This window comes from Sinohyriopsis cumingii, unplaced genomic scaffold (genome assembly GCF_028554795.1).
Source record: "Sinohyriopsis cumingii isolate HCF-2022 unplaced genomic scaffold, ASM2855479v2 utg002263l, whole genome shotgun sequence".
NCBI lineage: Eukaryota > Metazoa > Mollusca > Bivalvia > Unionida > Unionidae > Sinohyriopsis > Sinohyriopsis cumingii.
Genome location: NW_028316174.1, coordinates 353,732 through 377,126, shown reverse-complemented (window position 1 = coordinate 377,126; position 23,395 = coordinate 353,732). Strand labels below are relative to the sequence as shown.

Genomic DNA, 23,395 nt, shown 5'->3' with positions numbered 1-23,395 from the left:
ATATGTATGATTGCATGAATGAACGAAATAATAAATTACGGAAAAAATGAATTCATATTATGTCATCAAAATTAAATGAGGGGAGAAAATGTATATGGTCAGAGAAATAGCACATACTTAAAGAAATTAGAATAATGCAAAAACAGGTATACTGCAATGCATGAAATATCACACTCTGTCAAACAAACACAAGTCATTGGGAAATAATCCTGTCAACCGGGTACAGGGTATACTATCATAAAATAAGTTCTTACAAAGCCAAACCTATATTTACAATCCAAAACCCATCCTTACGAACTAATGTCTGTGTGCATTCTCAGCACTTATTTCTTGATAGTTCAATATCTGCAACTGCGAAATAAATGTTCATAGTGTTTCGCACAGTAAGTATGCTTCCGTTTTCTGGTTTTGATGTACAACCGCGACAGCTGCAGATAGGAATGACTTGTCAAAAAAGACTGAACAGATGCTCAACAATTTCCTTTTCAAAGTTGTTATTGTTGCTGAGAAGGAAGATACAAACAATGCTGTCATAAAGTTCGGTCAAACTCGTCTCGTCATCTTCTATAACATGTTATGTAAAGATTTGGAATATCATCGAACCATCAGTCCCAATACTCATTAGTTAGTGCTGTTCAAAAGTACCAGAGACAAATCTCTAATGGAAGTGCTGGAGAGACAGTTATGATCGTCGTGGCTATATTGTGCATATGACAATGCCAAGCGTTTGCCACAAGCATATTTACTGTTCGATTTGAAATCCAGTGCAGTTGATTACATGCGATGTTATACTGACGTGCTTCACGACTGGAATCAGGATGATGCTCCAATAATGTACCCGAAATATTCGTCATTTGAATCTGTTTAAGAGCTTCAAATGGGCCTTAGATGTATGAGTTTTCTACTGTGCTCGCCTTTAAAGATCATTGACATCTCATTTAATGATTTAGAGTATTTGGGATACAGACAATATAAAACAAATAAAAGTAAATCTTTTTTTGTGAAACTAAACCTTTGTATATTGTTTTGTTTATCCATTCCTGTTAAAACAAATTAGAGAGAAAGATTAAAGAATTTTCTTTGCCTGTAATTTCAATAGTTCAAGCCTATATCGGAGTATTTATATTTCTATAATTTTCTATTGCTAGATGATTTAGACCAGAAAGTTTGTCTTTTGTTCAACATGTACGACGCCAGTCAAAAACGTGTGCTTTCCAAAGATGACATACATGAGATGATACGGTAAATGCATGTATCCTCATTCAATTGCGACTCTTTTTTCATCCTTACTTTGAGGTTAATACTTTTGTGAAAAGCATTGCAAATACTCAAGCATATGGAATGGCTGATATAAACGTTTTTTCTTGCACTAAATCTCAAACAACGAGCTAAGCTGACTGTTATGTAGATTATCAACCATTTGGTTTTGCAGCAAATACTAAATGCGTTTAAGATAATGATACAGACAAATATAATCGGTAATTAGTTAAAAAGGCATAAAAAAATCCTTTACCTATGTTGGTTTTGTCTATATGTTTATGGAAGGTGTTCTGATGGTTTAAATATAAACGAAATCGCCAAATTTACTCTCAAAATTAAGTATGGGATAAACTACTAGATTTCTAATTATAACAATGCTAAAGGGATTGAGCGTTTGATTCAACTTATCCTCCTCACCTCTACCTCCTTCTTTTGTCTGTACTGAAGATTACACTTGTTTTTGTAGTTATGATTTGCAAATAGTTACATTCAAATGACTGATTTTAATATTACACATCAGTATGATAAAATAATTAATGATGTATGATTTCAGTGGTTAATTCATTGGCAAATTTGAGGCACAAAATGTCAATTTTTATGGATATGTCCAAGATAATGTATTTAACAAGTATAACTGAACTTGCACATTTCAAAAGCCATATCTTTTGTGTGAGGAACAGCTTTTGGACGTTTTACACCGCTATAAGGGAAGGGGCATATACACAGACCTGTTCCAGCTGTGCTTCCAGTCATTATTCCACTTTTGAGCACTCTTACAGCTTCATTAATTTTAGATTTAAACAAAATATTTTGCGAAGCTTTATTTCAACAACAACTCGAATAATTGAGATGTTGATCACATGGTGCACATGATTTTATTAGCTGTGGCCCGTGGTCGGCTTAAAATTGACATCGCAAATATTTAAATTTGTAAACACTAGGTTCCACATTCGTGATTATATTTCAAACAAATGTGATGCGAAACTTTGTGTGTACAGGAATTAGGAAGAGTTAAGAATAATGAGCAGATTTGGGTTGTGTATCTGAAAGTCGTTCCCTTTTATCAACTTACAATAGGCATCTCAATGGCTTGTATATATAATTTTCACGTACTCAGTCAAATGCACAATTAAAACTCTTATGAACAAGGGGTTGCATAAATAAAATAAAGCACTAATTTAAACGATTTTGTACACATTTTTGACCCTTTATCAAATTAGAATAGATATTTCACAAGTTTGTAAACACTCGTGTATTCACGTTTTCAAATGATTTAAATCAGGCTGGTTGAGAAATTTCACCTCAGCGGAGTAATAAATGAGATCGATAAGAGTTGTGGCCCATTAATAAATTGAGCATGGGTGTTTATATCACATATGAACTCTTTATCATTTACACTTTTGGCTGATTTCAATCAAATTTGCAATAAATCTTTAACGTAGCCGATTCGTAGAAAGTTTTAACATGATTATATTTTGACCTGATTTTGCATACTTTTGGCATCGAACGATCCTGAACAGACATTCCACCCAGATGCGAACACTATTATTTAAATTTTCTGCTCGAGTCGAACTGAATATTAGCCTTGTGGATTTTTCTTTTAACAATATCTCATATGACGTTTACGATGATGCAAATTATAACCTTATTTTAAAGAATCACGGTTTTTGAGTGACTTAATCATCACTCTGGCTTCAGAACACAGGCGTTCAATTTGCTTTGTTTGATGTTAAGCACGTTTGCAAATAAAATTCCCCTCAACATAGTATCTAGTCACCAGGAAGTGACTCAATTTTACGGAGTAATGGCCCATGACTGATTTAGAATCGACATGCACCTAATTTATTTTGAAGTCATTGCTATCCATCTTGTTTCAGTTATATAACAAAAGTTCACGAAACACTTTATTTCGACAAGATATCAAAGGAGATTGATTTCGGCATATTTAGACCATTCTTTCAAAATAAAGTTCTGGCCTTAACTGGCTTTGAATAGTTGGATGACTTGCGAATACTAGTATTCATGTTCCGGGTTTTATCTTCAAGTATCTTACCTATGAAGCGTAATATATTTTTAACAATTTTCCAGGAAGATTTAGACCATATTTAATTTGGTTATTACTTATGACTGACTCGATACTAAACATAGATCTCAGTCTGCAGACGTTAGTGTAAGGCTGTGGATGAAAAATGGCCATGTTAATGGTTGTTTTTCATATATTCCAGCAAAATATGTGCATGATAAATTGTGCCCTTTATAAGCTCTATTCCTACGTTTGATAGTCTTTTACTATATCCATTTTGAGTCCTTTAAAATAATTGAGGGAAATGAATAGAAACATCGACCTCTAACACATTAAAGATACTGGATGGGTAATGGTACTGATGATAAATTCTATTATGGGATGGGAAATGGTACTGATGATGCAATCTGTTATGGGATGGGAAATGGTAATGATGATACATTAGTAGTTAGGCTGGATACCCTAGCGACTAGGGGATTTTCATTATAAATAGGTGGTTTGTACCCTGGGGACTATGTAAATTTAACATTTAGAGCAAACAGTTTGTACCCTAGGAACAATGGGAATTTAGCATGGGGGGATGGGACTGTCTAGGGACAATGGGAATTTAACATGGGGAATTTTAACATGGATGGGATTATAGAGGGACAATGGAAATGGACCATGGGAGATGGATATAGAACACATTCAATATACATTTTTTTTAAAAAAAGAAATGGAGGCATGAAATGGAATCTCTTTCCGAGGCATTGGAGTGGCCCTGAAAAGGGCCTTTGGTTTTTTTTTTCTTCTAATTTCTTCTATTCCTCCTCCAGCTTCTTATTTTCTCTCCTACACTTTTTCTCTTCTTTTCTTTTCTTTCTTCATCCTTTTACTTTTTTTTCTCATCTTTCTGCTTCTCCTCCTCCTCTTTCTTCCTCTTCTCATTTTCTTCTTCCTTTTCAATTTTTTCATTCCAAGCTCTCATCCTTATCCTTTCCTTTTCATCCTCCTTCTCCTCCTTTATTTCTTTCAGCAGATCACTGATTATTTCCTTTAGCTTTTTTATGTTGTTGATCTCCATCTTTATTCTATGTGGACTATAAGAATAGCGATCCTCGTCCAGTTTTGCTAACATTTACTCAATCATGCCCAAATTGTCCAAAACGTCTTGTAACGTCTCGTTTTATCAAGGTGGTTTGAAGCCATCTTCTTTATTATTCTTTGTAGAATGGCTCGAACGACAAACGCTATGGTTTCTTATATAAAAAGCGCGGACGTGAAGGAAAACATCCCCTTCTTTTGTCATCTCATATTATATGCTATCCACACACGACAAGCAGCAAAATCAAACCCAAATATGCTATCCACACACGTAATGCAGCAAAATCAAACCCAAAATATACTATTCACACACAACAAGCAGCAAAATCAAACCCAAATATGCTGTCCACACATACTTACGCCATCGCTTACAATCACACAGACACACACACACAGACACACACACACAGACACACACACACACACACACACAAACACATACAATCACACCAGGAAAATGAGTGAGTGTTTATAATTACACTACTCCACATTCGCACATTGGCAAATTGATTACTATATCTTTTCTATAGTTTTGGTTAGCTCTGAAAAGGGCTGTTTTTCGCGAACTCCAGAGGCATCTGTTAGTGGTGACACCTCCCTGGCTTGGCACCGCACACGCATCTCCGACTCCAGTCTCCTTGCCAATTCACCCTTGTGACTGGAATAGCAGAAGGGGGATGATTGGCTTCCGAATCCAAATCATCACTCTCTGCGGCCCTGAAGACTTCCCTCTGTCTGTGCTGAATTCGTGGATGGTGTTGTGGCTGTGGCTGTGGTGGAGGAGGTTGTGCCTGTGGCTGTGATATAGCTTCTGGCTGGGGTGATGTCCTCACCAAGGGTTTCACCTCACTTTGTGCCTCATTATTATGTGAGGCATGATTCCTTTCTTCTTTTCCTCCTCTTCCCTCTGTCTTCTCTCCTCCTCTTCCTTCTTTATCCTTCCCTCTTTGACTATGGCCTCCGCGGCCAGTTCATTCAGTATGCGCCTGGCATATTCCAATCGATTGTTATTTCTTTTCTAGAGCATGGGGTAGCCCTGAAAAGGGCTGTTTTATTTGTGTGTGAACTTGAAGCTATGACAATCTTTTAGGTTCTAAGATTGCGACCTCCTCTGACGATAGGCTTTCTCCCAGGAAAAGGTCTGCTTCTTCGGAAAGAGAAGAAGAACTCTTTGGTATCGATACGACAGTCGACAAAGCCTCTGTCAGGTTCAGGTTGCTGCTGCTGCTGCTGTTGTTGCTGTCGCTGCTGTCTCTGCTGTTTCTGAAGTCTGTACTTCTCTGTCCATTCTTCTTTCTCCCTGTTAATTTCTTCTCTGAAGAGCTCTTCTATCAGGTCTTCAGTGACTTTTAACATTCTAACGTTCTCTATCTCTTCAGGCTTCTGTATCAGACTGTGTCTGACGCTATGCAAATTCACGTAGGCTTCGTTTAGCTTAGCTAGTCTGGAGCACATCTTCGTAGCAGGATGAGTCGACAATGCATGGTCAGACTGGAGACTACCCCGTTTTTATAGTCAAAGCGCGGACGTGAAGGAAAACATCCCTACACGGTTTTCGAGTCGGAACGTTCAATGAGTGTCATGGGAGGGATAGTAAGAAGTCAAAGAACATGAATCAGGATACCTATAGCCAAACAAACCACAAAGACATTTTTTTCTTCAAAACACAACATTTTTATTCAAAATCACTTAACACTAACAAGGAACTATAACATTTTAACAATAACTATTCAATTTAACATTGAACATTTTTTCAAATAACAAACATTTTTTCTCAAATCACTAACACTATTTTGGACAGGGCTGACAACGTTGTGAATGAAATTGTGATTTCCACTGTTGGAAGTCATTAGGCCATTGATGGACACTACTTTTCCTAGCTTGAGACAAAAGATAAGTATAATGGTCAGAAAACCATGGACCTAATTTCACATAGTTTCTAGAAGAAGAACGAGGTTCAAAATGAGTCACTAAATGTTCTAAAGAATAGTCCAGACTGCGATGATGCAGAAAATACACACAGTACTGTCCACACACCAAGGAATCTGTGCTTTGTAATTTCACATTATTGAATCGTGTGGTCTGAGCATTTCTTCTCATAGAGTCAATGATATCGTCTTCCACAGGAGGCAATCCATACGAATCGAAATATTCCACACATCCTTCTTGAGGAAAGGAGACGGCTACCCAGTGGGTTTCTGGGAGATGACTGTCGTCCGTGTTGATCACATAAGCTTGATGGTCTTGAGGTTTGCGATGAGGGAGTTCATCTTTAGCACATACGACAGGATTCCAAGAAGCAGTGTACGAACTGTGGTTCAAAAATTCCCAGGTATCCATTTATTTGTGTGTTTTTTTTCTTTACATTTAATGATAAGTGATCAATTCGATCCTGACTTTCTCTTGGAAAATGTCTGACAAGTAAAAGGCGTCTAACTCTGACTTCGGACCCTGGTTCACGAGAGTTTCTATTCGACGGATCTCCAGAAGCGTTAATGGAGGACAAGAATGTTCACACAAGCCTTTATACCACTGATGCAACACGACTTCTTTCGAGATGAGACCCCAAGCTTCGTCCAGATACTCGTCCAATTTTTCTTCTTGACTCAATATCAGACATTTATCGTGTTGAATTTGACTGGGATGATCATTGTGACATCCATAGCAATCTTCCTTGATCAATTCCTTAATTTTTTCTGCTAGGACTGTAGCAAAACAGGAGACTAAATGTGCTTCTTGTTCTGGCTATCTCGACTTTATCATAACTTCGTCGTCTTTGTCTTGAGATTCTTCTTTCATGGTTTCCTCACATTCCATGTCCAAAGTTTCTCCACTATGTAAAGAGGAATAACAGTCTTCCATGACTTCTAATAATCTAGAATGACTTCTCTCAAACTGTTGATTTTTATCGTATTATCAAATTCTGCATACAGGATGACGTTCACCGTTACATCAGGGTCTCGGTTTGAAACTGAAGTTGTACACGAATCTGACCAGATTTTATAGGGTGGAAATGTCCCTCGTCGCTGCCTTGGTCTAGAGTGAAATCAAAAGCCCACAAAGCTTAACCTCCTGCATAACCGTCGTACGAAATACCATGACTGGTGTTGGTTCCTAACTGTCCGGTGGCTTCGTACAGAGACAAGCATGATCTCAAATAATTCTTCTGGGTAAAGTTGGGCTCAAAGGGTCGGGTACACAAGGTCTTGCCGTCGCGACTGACGTCAATCTTGGACACGCCAAAGTGTCGAACTGGTAAATGGATTTTCATTGTAAACTCCGTTGAAAGCTGCATTGCTTACGATACCAACGATCAAACGTTTGGGTAACTGTCCTTGGAACAGATGATCTTCGATCATAGATCGCTGTCCTGCGGGAATGGTGAACGTTTTCACTTCTACGCGTCGTATTGGATACTTGGCGGTCGTTCTGCTTGACGTGTGACTGATGTCGTTTCCCACTTTAGGTAACACTTCCACACGACGCACGTAGAGTCTGGCTTCTTGAAGGATAGTTTTGTAAGTGGCTTCAGCAGCAGCCATCAAATGTAAAGAGGCACTGCTACGATTCAGTCTCAGGCGGACATCCACACCGTTCAGCAAATACTTTTCTTGCAACCACATGTCCAAATGCAAACGATCCATCAATTCTAAACTACGTCCTTGCAGAATTTTCTTACGACGGTCGTTAAAACCCACATTGTGAGGATCGTCATCTGCTGTTAGGACTGTGTCGTTAAACGTGGTTGCACCTGCCGTGTCAGGTTTCCATACCACGCAAGCATCCAGATGAGTGGTCTTGGCTTCTTTTCAGTACGTCAAGAGATTGTCCAGGTACGCTCGGTAAGGGTAAGTATCCATGCTGCTGATGACCAGATTGTTATTCAAGTACAAATCCACTTCACTGAATAAGGAATGCATGAAATTGTTGACGGGAGGCTACTCTAGCATCGGCTCCTGGATTGGTGTTGAGCGGTTCGATCACTTTCACTTTCAAATACAAGTAACTGCTATACAGATCGATGTAATCTTCAGGTTGTCCTTTGATTTCAAACTCGATAGGCGCTGAATCCGTCAAAGAGGATACGGGATGAAATTCGACCCATTGGGATTCTTGCATGGTCATCATGGTGGGTGGTATGGCAAACAGATCTAGTTCCGACTTGGAACAAGACAAGACTCTCGGTGCATCATTTTTTCTGTTTCTCAATAATTTAGTTATCGAAAACGTCTAAGTCTCGAACAGTTTTTCTTTTCTTTGTCTTTCTAGCTTTAGAAGTGTGAAGTCTGGTGAAAGGGTATTTTCTTTGTCGTCTCTTTCTGCCTTGTGCTTGTTGAGGCGTCAGGGATGTAGTAATGCCTGACTCACTAGAGCTCAGGGCATTTATAAGCGTTTCTCGTCGGCCCAAAATGTCTTTGCCCGTTTGCAACAAGACATTTTTGCCTGCCCTCAAGAAGGCTTCTTTAGGGTTTTGTTTGTCGATGATGACATTTTGGAGAAATTCTTTGCCTTGTGTCAGTGCGGCATCTTTCAAGGCGTGCAATCCGCGTGTCACCATCGATTTGAACATGGGAGCCACCGAACGAAAAGCCGATTTTAGCATATCTCCCAAACCGTATCATCGCTGTCGAGCAACGCCTCGGTACACTGGATACATGACTTACAAGTCGTTAGAGAACCGTTTTCGAAAATGGAGTTTCACCGTGACTTTTCCTTTGGTGAATGAAATATTTTGTCCCAGATCTCCTTTTATAGCAATGTTGGCCGTGTCCAAATAAGACTTGCCGACAGGCAAATAGTGAGGATATACAAATTCGCGGTGAAAGTGATAAGTGTTTCCACCTGGCAGAATACACTTTGAAAGGAATGACACGCAGTAACGGTACGGAGATGTGTCCCACCACGTTATACTCCACCACATCGGAGTACACAAAGATCAAATTCAGTCCTTGGTTCAGTTCTACCGTGGAACGAAATAACTTGATAAAAGAATCGTTGTCGGAAATGACTGGTAATTCCTTTTTTCTTGATCATGGCCATTTTCATCTCCATGTCTCCCCCCAACATGTCAAACAATTCAGGACAAAATAAAACGGACATGATTTTACCCCCCTCAGGAAATTTCATTCGGAAACGACGAGCTACTATATGGTACTCCAGGGTGACACTTTTTGTGACACTCTCCAAAGCTTCAAGAAACACGACATTAAACCTGGAGGTTATGGTGCTCACCAAATGTTGAACACTAAAATAATAGCCTGGAGGAATGAACAAGTGATAGGTTTTCGACTTTTGATTTTTTGTGCTAGGTGCTTTCTTATCATATTTGACGTTGGTATCCAAGTACTGTTACAATTGTTCCTCATGAACTTCCTCTGAAAAAAAATTGATTGGGAAGGACATTGAGGACTTGGGTTGGGTGAATCATTTCTACCAAAGCCACTTCCCAATGGGCTTCGTGATCTAATTGGATAGCCTGAGGTAATTTATCCGTGTAACAGCACAACGTGTTCTTGGGAAACACCTCCATGGAACTGTCACTGGGTAAGTTTAAGTAAAATTGGTTAGTGTGACTCATAATTCCAGAGTTCTGTGGCTGTCCGAGGGGTTAGTGGAAGTTAGAGGAGTGTCTCCACCCGAAATGGGGTTGTTATTGTTGTTGGAGTGGTGACTGGCACTGGCACTGGACACAAGGTTCCCGTCGTTCCCGTTCGAGGTGAATTTCAGGGAGGGATTGGGAAGCAGGTAACCGATGCAACTGCTCAATTAAACGGTCCACAATTGTTTGTCTCCTTGTTGCAAGCTCAAATTGGCAATGGCTGCACGGATGACACAATACACCACACAGATTTGGCAGAAAAAGACGATTTGCTTTTTAGGCACACGTTCTCACACCACACACACAAGGGTTGTTTCTGTAGATCTTGCAGAGAAGAACTAGGTGAAGGAGTGGTCGCAGTAGCGGAGTCTCTGTGAAAGGGCATGATGGTCACTTCTTTTTATCGTCGATGACTTGCGAAGCGTCGATCCAAGAATCAAAACTGGGTGGATATCATTTCCAATGTACTTTAACTTCTTTGACACGTCGTTTGCCCACTTTACGGGTTCTGCATTCGAGAATGCTTTCGATGTGGTATACGTCGTCTTCTTTTTGGTGACACGTTGTAACTCGGGCAAATAATACGTTCCTTTTAACACTTCTCCGTTCATGTCTTCCAATTTATAGACGGCAGGATCACGACCAAGCACTCGTCCAGTGACACGAAACAATTCGGTCGTCCAGTTAGTTAAGTAACCTTTGCCGAAAGTGCGTTTGGTTTTGCCAATGCGTACCCAATCTCCTACGGCCAACACTCCACTTTTCTTGGGGACAGCCCTCGTCGGGGACGTATCAAACAGGCGATCAGAAAAAAGCACTTCGTTGTCGGGAGTCACCTCTTGCGGGGCACGTCCAATGCTTCGATTGTAAGATTGGTTGTACGCTTGCACCAGGTGCGGTAAAATGTCGATGCACTTCAGAGTGTGGTGATGCGTAAAATATTTCCACATGCGGTCTTTCAAAGTGCGTTCAAAACGTTCCACGATGCTTGCCTTGGTTTCAGGATTCTCGGTGGTAAAAAAATGAATTTCACGTTTCTTTAATTCTTTTTGGAAAGCTTGGTTCAGAAATTCGGTACCTTTGTCCGTTTGCCATCGAAGAGATTGACGACCGCTTTGTTTCAACACCTGTTGCAGGGCTCGCACTAACTCACTGCTCGATTTGGAAGTCAATGCTACGACCCAGGCAAATTTGGAAAAGACGTCGATGACACAAAACAAATATTTGTAGCCGCGATTGTAGCTGGCCAAATGAGAGACATCAGCTAAATCGGCTTGCCATTGACGATCAATGCCTTCCACTTGGGTGCGACTTCTGGAAAACTTGTATCGAATGGATTTGTGTAAAGTGTAGGTAGCTTGTTCTTGTAACCATCGTTGTACTTGAGGTAAACGGAGACTTTTCAGTTGCGTTTTGGCAGCACGATACAATTTTTGAACTCCTCCGTAACCTGCAGGATGGGATGAGTCGTAATAAATGCTGGCTAACACTTTTTCCATTTTGTTTGTTAATAAGTCACCCACTCTTCGCTGATGCTACTTGGAATGGGGCGAAAGGGTGGTTTGGAAACGGATTTACGTGTCCGATGGGCTACGGGAGTAGAAGTCGAAGGTAGTGGTGCAGGCGGCAATGGAATGGCTTTGGTCTTCTTTTCTTTTTTCACGTCTTGTTTCCCTTCTTTCTTTTTCACTTCTGTCGAAGGAGGAGTGGACATCATCTTTTTAAGCCAAGCTTTCATTTCTTCTCGTTGGGGTGTGGGGGAAGGGGTCAACAAGGATGCTGCAATCTTACTAGAAATGGGAGCTGCTGACGGTGTTTGAAAAACTTCTCGTATCTCTTCTTCCTCAGGTCTTCATGGGGTAGCGTCTCTGGTGACCCCTGGGGCTGATAGTAGTGGTGGTGGTGGCAGTGTGGAGGATGGACTTTTCATCAAGGTCTTAAAACTTTCAGAGTGGGAAGAGCTGTTTCGTCTAAAGCCTTTTGGTGAAAGAGTTGCAGTCGTTGCAAGAGTTGACCGTACTTTTGCGATTTTTCTGTTTCGGACAAATCTTGGCGATCCATCAAGGACTGCAATTCGTGTTGTAACTGGGACATCTCGCTCAAATTGGGATTGGGAGGTAAATGCGGTGTCTATTGTTCTTCCTAACGATGGTATTCCATCCATCGTTTGTAAGGCACTAAAGCTAGTTTTCGTCCTTCCATTGGATGTCAAGGGTCAATTCTGAGATCTTGTTGCTTCAGAGGTCCTTTTTATCTTGCTCCCACCAGTCCTCACAACATGGTTCCCAAGACTCCTTTCAGCAATGGGTCTAACAAGAGGGGTAAAATTCCTCCACGTTGGACCAACATTTTCTTCTTTTGACGAATGGGGATTTTCTTTTGAACCGTTTGGCGAAGAACGTGACGATGTTTGCCTATGCCTTGTTTCTGGTGTTTGGACAAAGGGATCATGCCTTTCAAAATGTTCAAACAACATTCGCACACGGTATGGATGACCTCTTTGGAGGCTGTTTGAATGAGTTTTTTTCGTAGGGGCGGAGAAGCTTTGGACAGGACAGATAACATGTCCCCATGTTTGACTAAACGAGGAGGCAGTCCTTTTCTTTTCTTTCCTTGGGGCTTATAAGAGGGATGTTTTCTGGAGGGTGACATCTTTGAGTCTTGAGGAGCACCAAAACACTAATACCCTACTTTGTAACACAACTTTTTTATACTGGAACGTGTCGCCACTGATTGTCTTTAAGTCGTATTAACTTGAGCACAGGCATGACACGTCTTGCAGGGGTACGTAACGGACTAAATCGAGCCAGTTCTTGCTAGGACAAATCCAGTAAACTTTGTAACATGCCCGATCTCTCTTGGTCTTTGATTTTGGGAGAAGGTACTTTGTGAGCAGCGGCCACTGCCGCTAAAGAGGAGGGTCCTGCCACTAGAGAAGTTCTTGGTGTCATCAACGGAGAAGTTTTTGGTGTTATCAACGTCTCCAAGTACTTCTCAGTTCTTGGTGTCATCAACGGAGAAGTGAATGAACCTGAGGCTACCGGAGACGCGGTCACCGTCCTTGTTGGTCGTGGTTTGCGAGTGTAAGGTTGTGTCCTGGCCGAAGTGCCTCTCTTGCGACTAGTTTCTATGGGCTTTTCTTTTTCTGGGGACTTTTTCTTTGTTTCTTTTTCTGTGGGCTTTTCTTTTTCCGGGGTGGTGATCGGAAAGAGGAGGTACCCGCCGCTGAACAAGTTCTTGGAGACACGGGTCTCCTTGGGGCCCTGGTCTTGACACGGTGGCTTTTTTCTTGGGGAGAACTTTGGGAACATTAGGATCCCATCTTAAGAGAGAGCGAATGATGACACCTTCTAGAGTACCACTCCCTCCAGGTTTTAAAATGATTTGTTTTTTGGTTTGAGTGTCGGTGCGGGGATCGGCCAGTTGTGTCAAAGGGACTTTGTTTCGATCAAAAAAAGCGTTTGGTTTGATGAGGAATCTGAATGATCCCTTGTAGTAATTGACGTGCTGTCACCGTGAACCATCGTAAGACTTCTCTGAGACTGGCTTCTAAGACACGAGCCCGTATTTGTGGATTTTTTTCTCGACTGATGCCATACAAGGCACGAATCAATTTGACGGGAAGATGGGACTGAAGGGACGTCATGTTCAAAATGTGTGTGAGACAGACGAAAAGTGTCTAAGGTTTTTATAGATTTTTTGTGGGGTTAAGTCGAGGACGGAGACGTGTACAGGACAGGCCCTCCGTCTTGGCACCAGTGGTGAAACAATTGGGTACAAAATCATCAGGGGTAGTAGGTTTCAAATCGACGAGTAAATAGGCGTGTGGACTTTGAGTGGCATCGTCGTACGCCTGAGTGAGCCAAGACGTTCCTGACTGTTTGGCTAAGACTTGCATTTGCGATTTATCTTGAGGGTTTTTAAACAAGACCACGCAATGAGCATTGAGACTGATGGTGCGATGGGCTTTACTTTGTTGAAACAAATTTTGAGTGATGTAAACGACACTGGCATTACGATGATGCCCTTTCCGTGTAAACCAAAGTTTAATTTCTTCTTCGGCAAATGGGTTTGACTGGAGTCAGACACGATTCCATCGTCTTCTTTAGGAATGCCTTCCACAAACACGATGGAATCGCCTTGACTTTCTCGCAAGAGGCTGTACGCCGATTGCCAATCTTTGTAACACCAGACATTGCGTTGAGGTGGATGATCAATCAAATGATATTTATGTTCGATCAAACGTTTGACAAATTCGGTTTTGCCTGAACCGCTAGGTCCAGCAATGAGCATGTTAAAGGGATGACGAAAATACAAAGCCTCCCAACTGGCACGATCTAAGTGTTCGTAGATGACTTTGATAGTGGAGAAAGAGGGAGCAGAGACAGCAGAGGTAGCCATAGTGTTCGGAATGACACTTGTGACACGAAAACAGACAAGACAAGAGTTTTTATACTTTTTCAGGACACGTTTATTGATGTTTTAAAAATGAACACGAAAGACTAAAATACATAGAAGCCAAAGGCTTAAGTACAACGATAAAAGACACATGAAAACGATCAACGTGGAATAGAAACAAGTTTCTGTACAACATGTTTTAGGTAATGTTCTGACCAGTTCAACAGGGGGTAAGGTTACACAAGTGTCCTCCCGAAAGGGTCTTTCAGGAATGTCTACGACTGTCCTGTCCTGGGTGACGAGTTCTTCTTCTGGTGCTGTCACTAAAACAGATTGAAAAGTGACTTTTTCTTTGGACGTTGAAAAAAAGAATCACAACTCTCGAGCATACTAAGCCACTTCTTGGGTCCAAGCCTCAAAACCCCCTTTTTTTTCCAGGCACGTACATCTGTCCAATTGGGGTGTAAGTCACAAGCTACACACACATCGTCATACACGTCTTCGGTAGCTAAAAGTTGACGAATCTTTTTTTCTCCCGTAGAGGTCGAGAAGTATCCAGATAAAAACGCAAGGCTTTGAGCAAAATGAGTCTTTCGTGAACATTTAAGGTCATTTGGGTGGTAAGTACTGTTCGTAAAGAGTCCACAAGGAATCGGCTGGTTAACGAAATTCCAGAAAACAAGTCACTAAGACACACATCATTTGTCGACCCAAATTGAATCGAAACAGTTCTTGTAATAATTGATGGTAATGATCCACGGTTTGAATATGGTCATTGAGTTCCTTCCACGGAATCTGTTCAATCACATGTGATAAAGGCCTTGGCATGGCAGCCTGTTTTTTTTATAATCTCTTTTTTTCGGAAGCAATACACGTACTTTCTACCCAGAGATCTTCGTTCTCCAGTTGGGAATTTAAATGCTCCAAACTGTAACCTACACTTCAGAGTTAGATTAGAAGTTTCCTCTTCCACTAAGTAGATTCCACGTAAAATATGTTGGTAATCCTTTAACTCTTCTTCCTCAATTCGTTGCTCTAGGTGCATCTCGAAGTAACCAAAATTATGAACATGTCGATCATTGGCAACCTGGAAGTATTGAACAAGATCTGACCACTGGAACAATTTCTGACGAATCAGTTCTCTTATAGCATTCAGGTACCAGTGGTTTAAACACCGGTGACGTAACGGATGCAATTGTCCTTATCGTTTGACTTGTATTTTGACCCGTTCTCGGTAAATGCGTTCTCTCAATTCCAAAGGCAAAGCAATAATGTTCTCTTGTAAAGTATCCATAAACAGCAGCAGAGGGGGCGAATCGGACATTTTGTCCAATCGTTATTTGGCTTAATTATTACTTTCTGCACTCAACGATCTAGTGTCGTCAGCGCCTGGTAAAAAAAAAAACGACGTCGTAGTTGGGGGATCGTCCAAACGTCATTTGGTTTAATTAACACCTTCTGCGCGTCGATCCCCAGCGTCGTCAGCGTCCGGTAAGCACGTCGACGACCGCGTCGATGTCATTGCCCCCTCTGCTGCTAAGTGGTTATTTACAATGAAAATCTTTATGATCTTACAAACAGAGTGATCACTAACTCCTCCTCTTGCAGATCAATTAGGTTATTTGACTGATCGGCATATAGACCGGATTAATCGGACTCTCAACGATTAAAAATCCCGGAGGGGCTGTTGGTGAAAACGAATAAAGGATATATCCCTGTTGAGCCTGATTTGATTGCTTGGTATCTACCTGGTAACTTCCTTCGATAGCATCACACACTAGATTAATCGCTATCACCGATGCAATATTTACGTTGTATGGAGCAATATGCCTACCACCATCTCCGTTATCGTGTCTGAGGATAATTGATGGGGGGGTGTCCGCGGGTGGATTCTCAGGCCATCCTAGTATGGTTCTTATTGAACTGTTATAAATATCAACCATATACCCCGGTGTGCTTATTTCAATCGTCGACGATAACGTCGGTTCATGAACCGTAATAGCGATTTTTGATTCCTTTCCTGTGATCGATTTTATCCTGCGTTGAAATTCTTTATTGATTTGCTCTATTTGGTATGACCCAGTTGGTATTGTAACCTCCTCCCAGTCTGGGGCCCCATCGGGTTTATTTGTCCGTGCAAAAACCAGCGAGTTATTAGGTTGTTGTCCGTTAAATGCGTCCGCTCGAATATTAGGCCAACTGTGATATACTCGCAATTTTGCCAGCGCTATTTCCTTCACTGGAACCGGCGACGGGAAGTTCACACTGAATTCGGGTTTCGTTGATGTTATTGATATCATATTTGTTTGTACCGGAGTTGTGTTCTCCGCGATCCGCTGAAGTAATTGAAACCCTTCGGGGTTCAGCGACATTATTATTATTCGTTGTCTTTAGTGTCTAATTTCAACAACCAGGTGGTTCCGGCTTCCAGTTGAAAATCCTCGATTTTTGACATCGCGGAGCTATACAACTGGACCATCGTGGAGAATTCAACATCGGATACGAACAAATTATCAATCGATAACGAGATCAACCCGGATAATTTCGAGTATGCGTCGGATACTATTTGATGTTTTACTGTATACTCGTTGAGTTTTTTCTGAAAACACGATGATATCTTCCTAGTGATTGCGTTGGCAACTCCAGCAACTGTTGTCATTGCGGAGACAGCGATTGGAACAGCGATCGGGGCTATCGTGGTCACCGTGGATAAAATAACACCGGCGCCAGCTACTATACCCGACACCGAGTACACGACCGCGTCGATGGCGGTTATTTTACGACGGTATTTTTTTATTTTTACACGGTATTGTTCGGAAAGCGTTTTCAAGTTTGCGGAAAATTCTTTTGCGGTATCGAATCGATATTGATGTGACGTCGGTGATACCTCTGATTCAACTTCCTTGGTGGTCATTTTTATTTTAAAAGAGCTAGTGTTTTTAATTACTTAGATTCGCTGCAAATTCCACATACCATGTAATGTTTGCCCGGGCTAGATTTCTATCAACGGCATAAATTGTAAACTGTTCAGTTGCGTTCCTGTCTATAATTGTTGATATTGTATTGTTAAACCCGGATGAACTCGACGATAATATATTAAACTGCATCATTGAAACCAGTGTCAATCGATAAATACCCTTAACAGTTGCGGTAATATTTACTGTATTCTGTGTAGGATTCCAATCGAATGATCCATGCCGAATTGTGTATACTGTGTTGATGATGTTCTCATGAGGGATTTTTATTTTTTCGAATTGCTCTGCTACTCTCGGTAGTCCGTCTTTAATCGCTTCAACATCAGTTTTAATCGTTCCTATTTCCTGTATATGCGTGTCCACATCTTTTTTGTTCGCTGCAACCCTAGTAATGAGTGTATTTATTTCCTGTATATGCGTGTCTATACTTTTTTTGTTCGCTATAACATTAATTTTGAGTACTTCTATTTCCCCTTCATGCACGTCTATACTTTTTTGCTCGCTATAGCATTAGTGTTAATTGTTTCTATTCTCTGTCCATGCGCGTCTACATTATTTATGATCGTTACAACATTAGTTTTGATTGTTTCTATTTCCCGTGTATTCTCGGTCATACTTTTTTTGTTCGCCGCAACATCAAGTTTGATTGTTTCTATTTCATATGTATGCACGTCTATACCTTTTTTGTTCGCTGCAACATCAGTTTTGATTAATCCTATTCCCCGCCAATACGCGTCTACATTTTTTTTGTTCGCTTCAATATCAGTTTTGATTGTTCCTATTTCCTGTGTATGCGCGTCCACACTCTTTTTGTTCGCTTCAATATCAGTTTTGATTGTTCCTATTTCCTGTGTATGCGCGTCCATATTATTTATGATCGTTGTAACATCAGTTTTGATTGTTTCTATTTTCCGTCCATGCGAGTCTACATTATTTATGATCGTTGCAACATTAGCGCCGATTATTTCTATTTCCCGTTCATGCGAGTCTACACTCTTTTTGTTCGTTGCAACATCAGTTTTGATTGTTTCTATTTCCTGTCCATACGCAGTGATATCATTTATAGTTATTGTAATCTCATCCGGCTTGGTATTTTTTTTACCAAAGAATTTATCAAAGTTGTCATCGATCCTGTTAACATTTTTTCGTAACGAGGTAAATTGGCCCGGCAGCGTCATAAGATCCGAAATAGCATTTGTTATTATTATAAAATTCGGTTCGGTTGCCGTCGGGGGCCCCCGAAAAAAACTATCGATCGTGAGTTGCACATCGGTTAAATGCGTTAGCGTCACCTTGAACTGTTTTTCATGCAAGTTAAATTCATCACGTAAATTTTTTAACGAATCCGACATGGTTACCTAATTGTTGCCAAGTGTACTTATTTTTCCATTTATTGTCAAGATGGATTCACCCGGTTTGAGTCGTCCGTCGCCGGTATACAGCGCGATAGCGTTCTCGGCGGCATCACGCTGTCGTATTAAAACGTCATCCAGCGACACATTACTGGATTTCAATTTACCCTGGCGGTCTTGAAATACAACTATTTAGCCCTGGTCAACACTGGTTAAATTCAACGTATCAGCGATTTCATCCTCAATTAGTTTTTTTTATGTCGGCGGCGGCTGTTTCCGTGGATTCTTTCAGCGCCGAAACCGGTCGCCCCCAAATATCAATCATCGTTATTGTAAAAAAAACCAGCGTTTCTAATTAACCCGCCGGGCCTCTACGACCCCACTAGTGTATTCGTTTACAACCACATGAGGTGGTTTTCGCGATGATGAAATCGCCGCGAGTACGTTCAATACCTCACGGCCACATATCGGTGGGTCACTCAATTGCTGTGTTGGCAGCGTGGAATAAAAAACCCGGGTTGAACACGCCGGGGCTGAACACGCCCGGATATACCGCATGAACTCTTTCGGCGGGGCTAACCCGTATGAATCAAAATAGACGATCGCACGCGGATCAATCGCGTATGCAACCCAATGAGTTCCCGCTCCGGAGGACCCATCGAGGTTAATTATGCCTGTTTCAATATTCCTTGGTGCCGCCGGTAATTGATCCCTCATAAAAACACCCCTGAAGTTTTTTATCGCTAACGCGTTTGCGGCGTCTATTAAATCAAAATTAGACATTGGAGTCATAGACTCTTGCGTTAATAAACGGTTCCCGGTAGTCTTAGACCCTTTCCCGAGTACCATGAATACGGGGTCCCCGGTAGTCTTAGACCCTTTCCGGCTACGGGTCGTTTTTTTTTGTAGCCTTTCCCGGTTGCCTTCTTTAATGCCATCCCCGCCGCGGTACCAACGGCTCCTAACGCCGCCGCCTTAGCCACTGCTGGTGCGGCCGCGGCAATCAATGCCGGAATCGCAGCTAACAGCGGAAATATCCCACCGGTCTTTTCCATGTTTTTAATTGCTGCGGCTGAAAAATCTATTTGAACACCTTTTTTATTCTCCATCGCATTATTGAAATGTTTTATTTGACGCGCCGTCAACGATATCTTATGATTACCACCCGCCATCTGCGACGGCTTCAGCGTTATTGTGGTTCCGCATTGTTTAGCCGACTTTGATCGTAATTTCTTGACTTGACCATCAGTCAACTCTACACTGACGACACTATACGACATTTTATTGTAAACGCGTTTGTGTTTTCAATTACATGTTTTCCACTGGCGCATCAACGATTCTCATTCGTCCACCAACACCTTCTAGCAGCATTGATTTATCGCTGAGAATGACAGCAACCGCTCTATAATTAACACCACCCGGGGCTATACGAGCTCGGAAGTGTATATCAACAACGGATTGTCTCGTTAAATCAAGATGTTCCAACGAAAAATAATAAATCGGATACAGGTTTTTAAAATCAAGTTGTGATATTTGCAAACCAGTGTCGACGTTTTGATCACGACCCATATACGACAGCAATCGATGGTACACACGTGCGATATGGTTGTCGCCGTAATTAAGCTGTATGTCCTCGGATGGTTCCTGTTGTCCGTTTATTCTCAGCGAAACATCCCTGACTCCTAATTGATCAAATATCATATGGCTGTGTTCTTGACTGCCCAATCGTTCCCTATTCTGTAGCGCTATGAATATATGACGCGGGGCTGAAACACCCTGTTTTGACGCCAAGTGCCATGTAAACGTATCGGCGATGTTATCCTCTTTAGCATCAGTTGTTACCGCTAGCCAACTCAACAACGATTTTCCCCCCTGTTCCATAAATGCTAACAATCGTGCTTCCGTGGTAACTGATGGAGTCAGCACCGGCATCCACAATGCCATTTTAGTTAAAACGACTTTACCGGCAGCGACGCCAGCAGCATGCCATATTGCATTGTTATCATCGCCCCTTCGCGTCAGCGCGATTGTATGCTTAGCCCCATAGATAACCTTCCTGACATTTCTGCAGAATCCAAATATGTGATGGAGTGGAATCGCGCATGAAAACTTTCGGCGTTGTCCTTGCAACATTCCTACTCGTGTTGCAAACCCTAGATTAAAATTATCGTTAGTACTTTTTATAATATTGAAATTAGCGCCTGGTCTTGCTCTGCGGTCTGGATTGGCTGCTTCAGCCTGTGGGTCAACTGCGGTATCTCTTTCCGCCAGCACGTTGATGTACTGAATATGGTCAGCGTTATTGGTGGTGTCCTTCGCAAACATCATAGATGGGCCCGCCGATCTTGTATAATCATCCGAATATCTCGCCAACCCAATTATCGTCGTTGCAACATCAACCTCGCGTTCTATTGATTCAATTTCTCGCCCGTCAATAAGATATCTGGCGCTCTCAAATAACGCCATGATACCGTTGTTGACGAAGCCAACTCGAACACGATGGTCATCTGCGTATGGTGCATTATCGGCGGCATTTGTCACGAGTTCTCCCTCAATTTCGATAAACGCTTCACACGGCAGAAAGTATTTACTGGTATCTTGGACCTGAAGTTCAATTCGCGATCGTAGGTCAGGTTGCGCTGCATAATAAGAATAAAATTGATAATCACGGACAGAATCATCCCTGCGCACTGGGGCGTCCATATCAAACGCGGGATCAGCGGTACGCGCAAACATTCTATTATTTATCATGTTGATGTTTTCAATTGCGATTTTTTCGTCGTAGACCACTTCCCGCTATCGCGTTCATGAGCGCGTTGGTTGCCGCATCGGCGGATGGCGAAGTCGCCAACGACGGAGTCGTCGCCAACGACTGAGTCGTCGCCAACGACTCTAATTTTTCTTCCACGGCGTTATTTATTACTTTACTGACATTTGCAGGCATCACTGTCGTTGATGGCATTACCGGTGGTTTCTGTTTTCTTTTTGAAAATCTCTTGGATTTCACCAATGACATTAGTTTGTCCCGCGCGGCTGAAAGCGCCTTTCCGGCAACATCTCCAATAGCGCTGATTCCCTTATCACGAATAACATCAATAGCCTTCATTCCTAATTGTTTGGCTAACGGCGCTACTTTTGGAGCCATTCTTGTAAATAACCAAGCAATGGTGCTACCGAGACCATCTCCATAGTACGCGCGGTAAACAGGCAATCGCGAGTTTACCACGTAGACGAGTACTGGTTTATCATGGTTGTAGTGTATGATCATCCTTATTAAAAACACCAGTTTTCCAATTAATCATCCACGAGCTCGTCTATGAGCGTTCGATATGCATTAATGTCCATAATACCGCCTGTAAATAACCGCTTGCAAATATCAGCGGCCTCATTGATTATTTCCGTAGAGTTATTTCCGGCTCGTTTTCCTCCGATTAGTACTTCCAGCCGTGATATATCACTGAGAACACTATTAGGGCAGGTAACGCCGTAGGATTCTTTACCAACAGGGTATCCTTTTCCTTTTTTTGGTGTTATACTCTTAACTTCCTTGTGGAATGTGTCGTAATCGGATTTACTACGATGTGGTAATGCATCTTTATGTTTACTTGCTAAATACACTATTCTTGCCTAGTCCTTTAACGACTTTATATTTTTCTCGTAACCGCTATTGATATGCTTCTTATCTCGTATGCTCTTAGCAAAATTGTTGGCAGCAAAATTAATTAATTCTTCCCTGTTGCTGAAGCCTCTAATTTGATCTATTGTGCTCTTCTTGAGTACAATACGGGGTATATTCCCCTCTTTTTCTTCCGGTATTTCTTCTTCTGGTATTTCTTCTTCTGGTTCTTTCGCAGTAGCGCCTAGTTCTTCCTCGTCGGCCATTGTAACATAAGGTTCTTGTGGTTCGGTTATAGCGAGTGGTGGTGGCCTCCGTGTTGTAGCAGCCGCTATTTTTGCAGGGAGTGTTTCTAAAGACCTTTTTGTTTGTTTTGTCTCTGCCGCTATCTTTTCAAGCGCACCAAGAACGGGTACAGTTACCGCCGTAACATCCTTAGTCGCTTTAGTTACCGGGGCAAATAACTGTTCACTTCCAACAGCAAAATCAGTTTGCATTTGTTGTCGCGTTTGAAGTTTCTCTCTCACTCTGTCTCGTAACGGTATAAACTTTCTAAGCGCTGCTAGTCGCTCTCTGGCTAGCCGAGTAGTAAGTGATTCACCTACCATTATTGCAAATTGCTCCGCAAATTTCTAATTTTCCGCCGAGTGTACCATCGGGGGCTCCACGGAGTTTTCGTCTATAATCCTTCTAATGTTTTTGATCTTACTAGAAATCTCCCGGCGTCGTTCATAAACACGTCCGAATTTTTTTCGTATTATTTCAACGGCAGTGAATAGTCCAATGAATGCATTTGCGTCATTGTGGTACAGGTTCTCATTAATCGTATGTTGTAATCGTTTTATAAAAAAGTACTCGCGGGCCAGGGTAAAACGCCCCCGTTTCGACTGTTCTTTAATAATCTCATAATCGGATAATATTTTTTCACTGTCGAGACCATCAGATAATTCAATTCCTTGATTTTTTAATTTTGAAATCTCAGTTAATATATTATTGATGTCTTGGGTATCCATATTCTTATAAACATCTTATTTCTAATATCAAAAATTTTAATAAAATTTAAGTTTAAAGTTTAATAAAATTATTGGG

The 23,395-nt window shown here is 41.5% G+C and overlaps 1 protein-coding gene across 1 annotated transcript in view; it reads left to right on the top strand.

Moving 5' to 3' along the window:
- The window catches only part of LOC149770837 (dual oxidase 1-like), a 64,442-nt gene that overhangs the window by 5,177 nt on the left and 35,870 nt on the right, over positions 1-23,395 (top strand). The window contains exon 4 of the mRNA XM_089949061.1: positions 1,149-1,242. Coding sequence (XP_089805187.1) covers positions 1,149-1,242 — 94 coding nt within the window. The remainder of the gene's footprint in view (positions 1-1,148; positions 1,243-23,395) is intronic.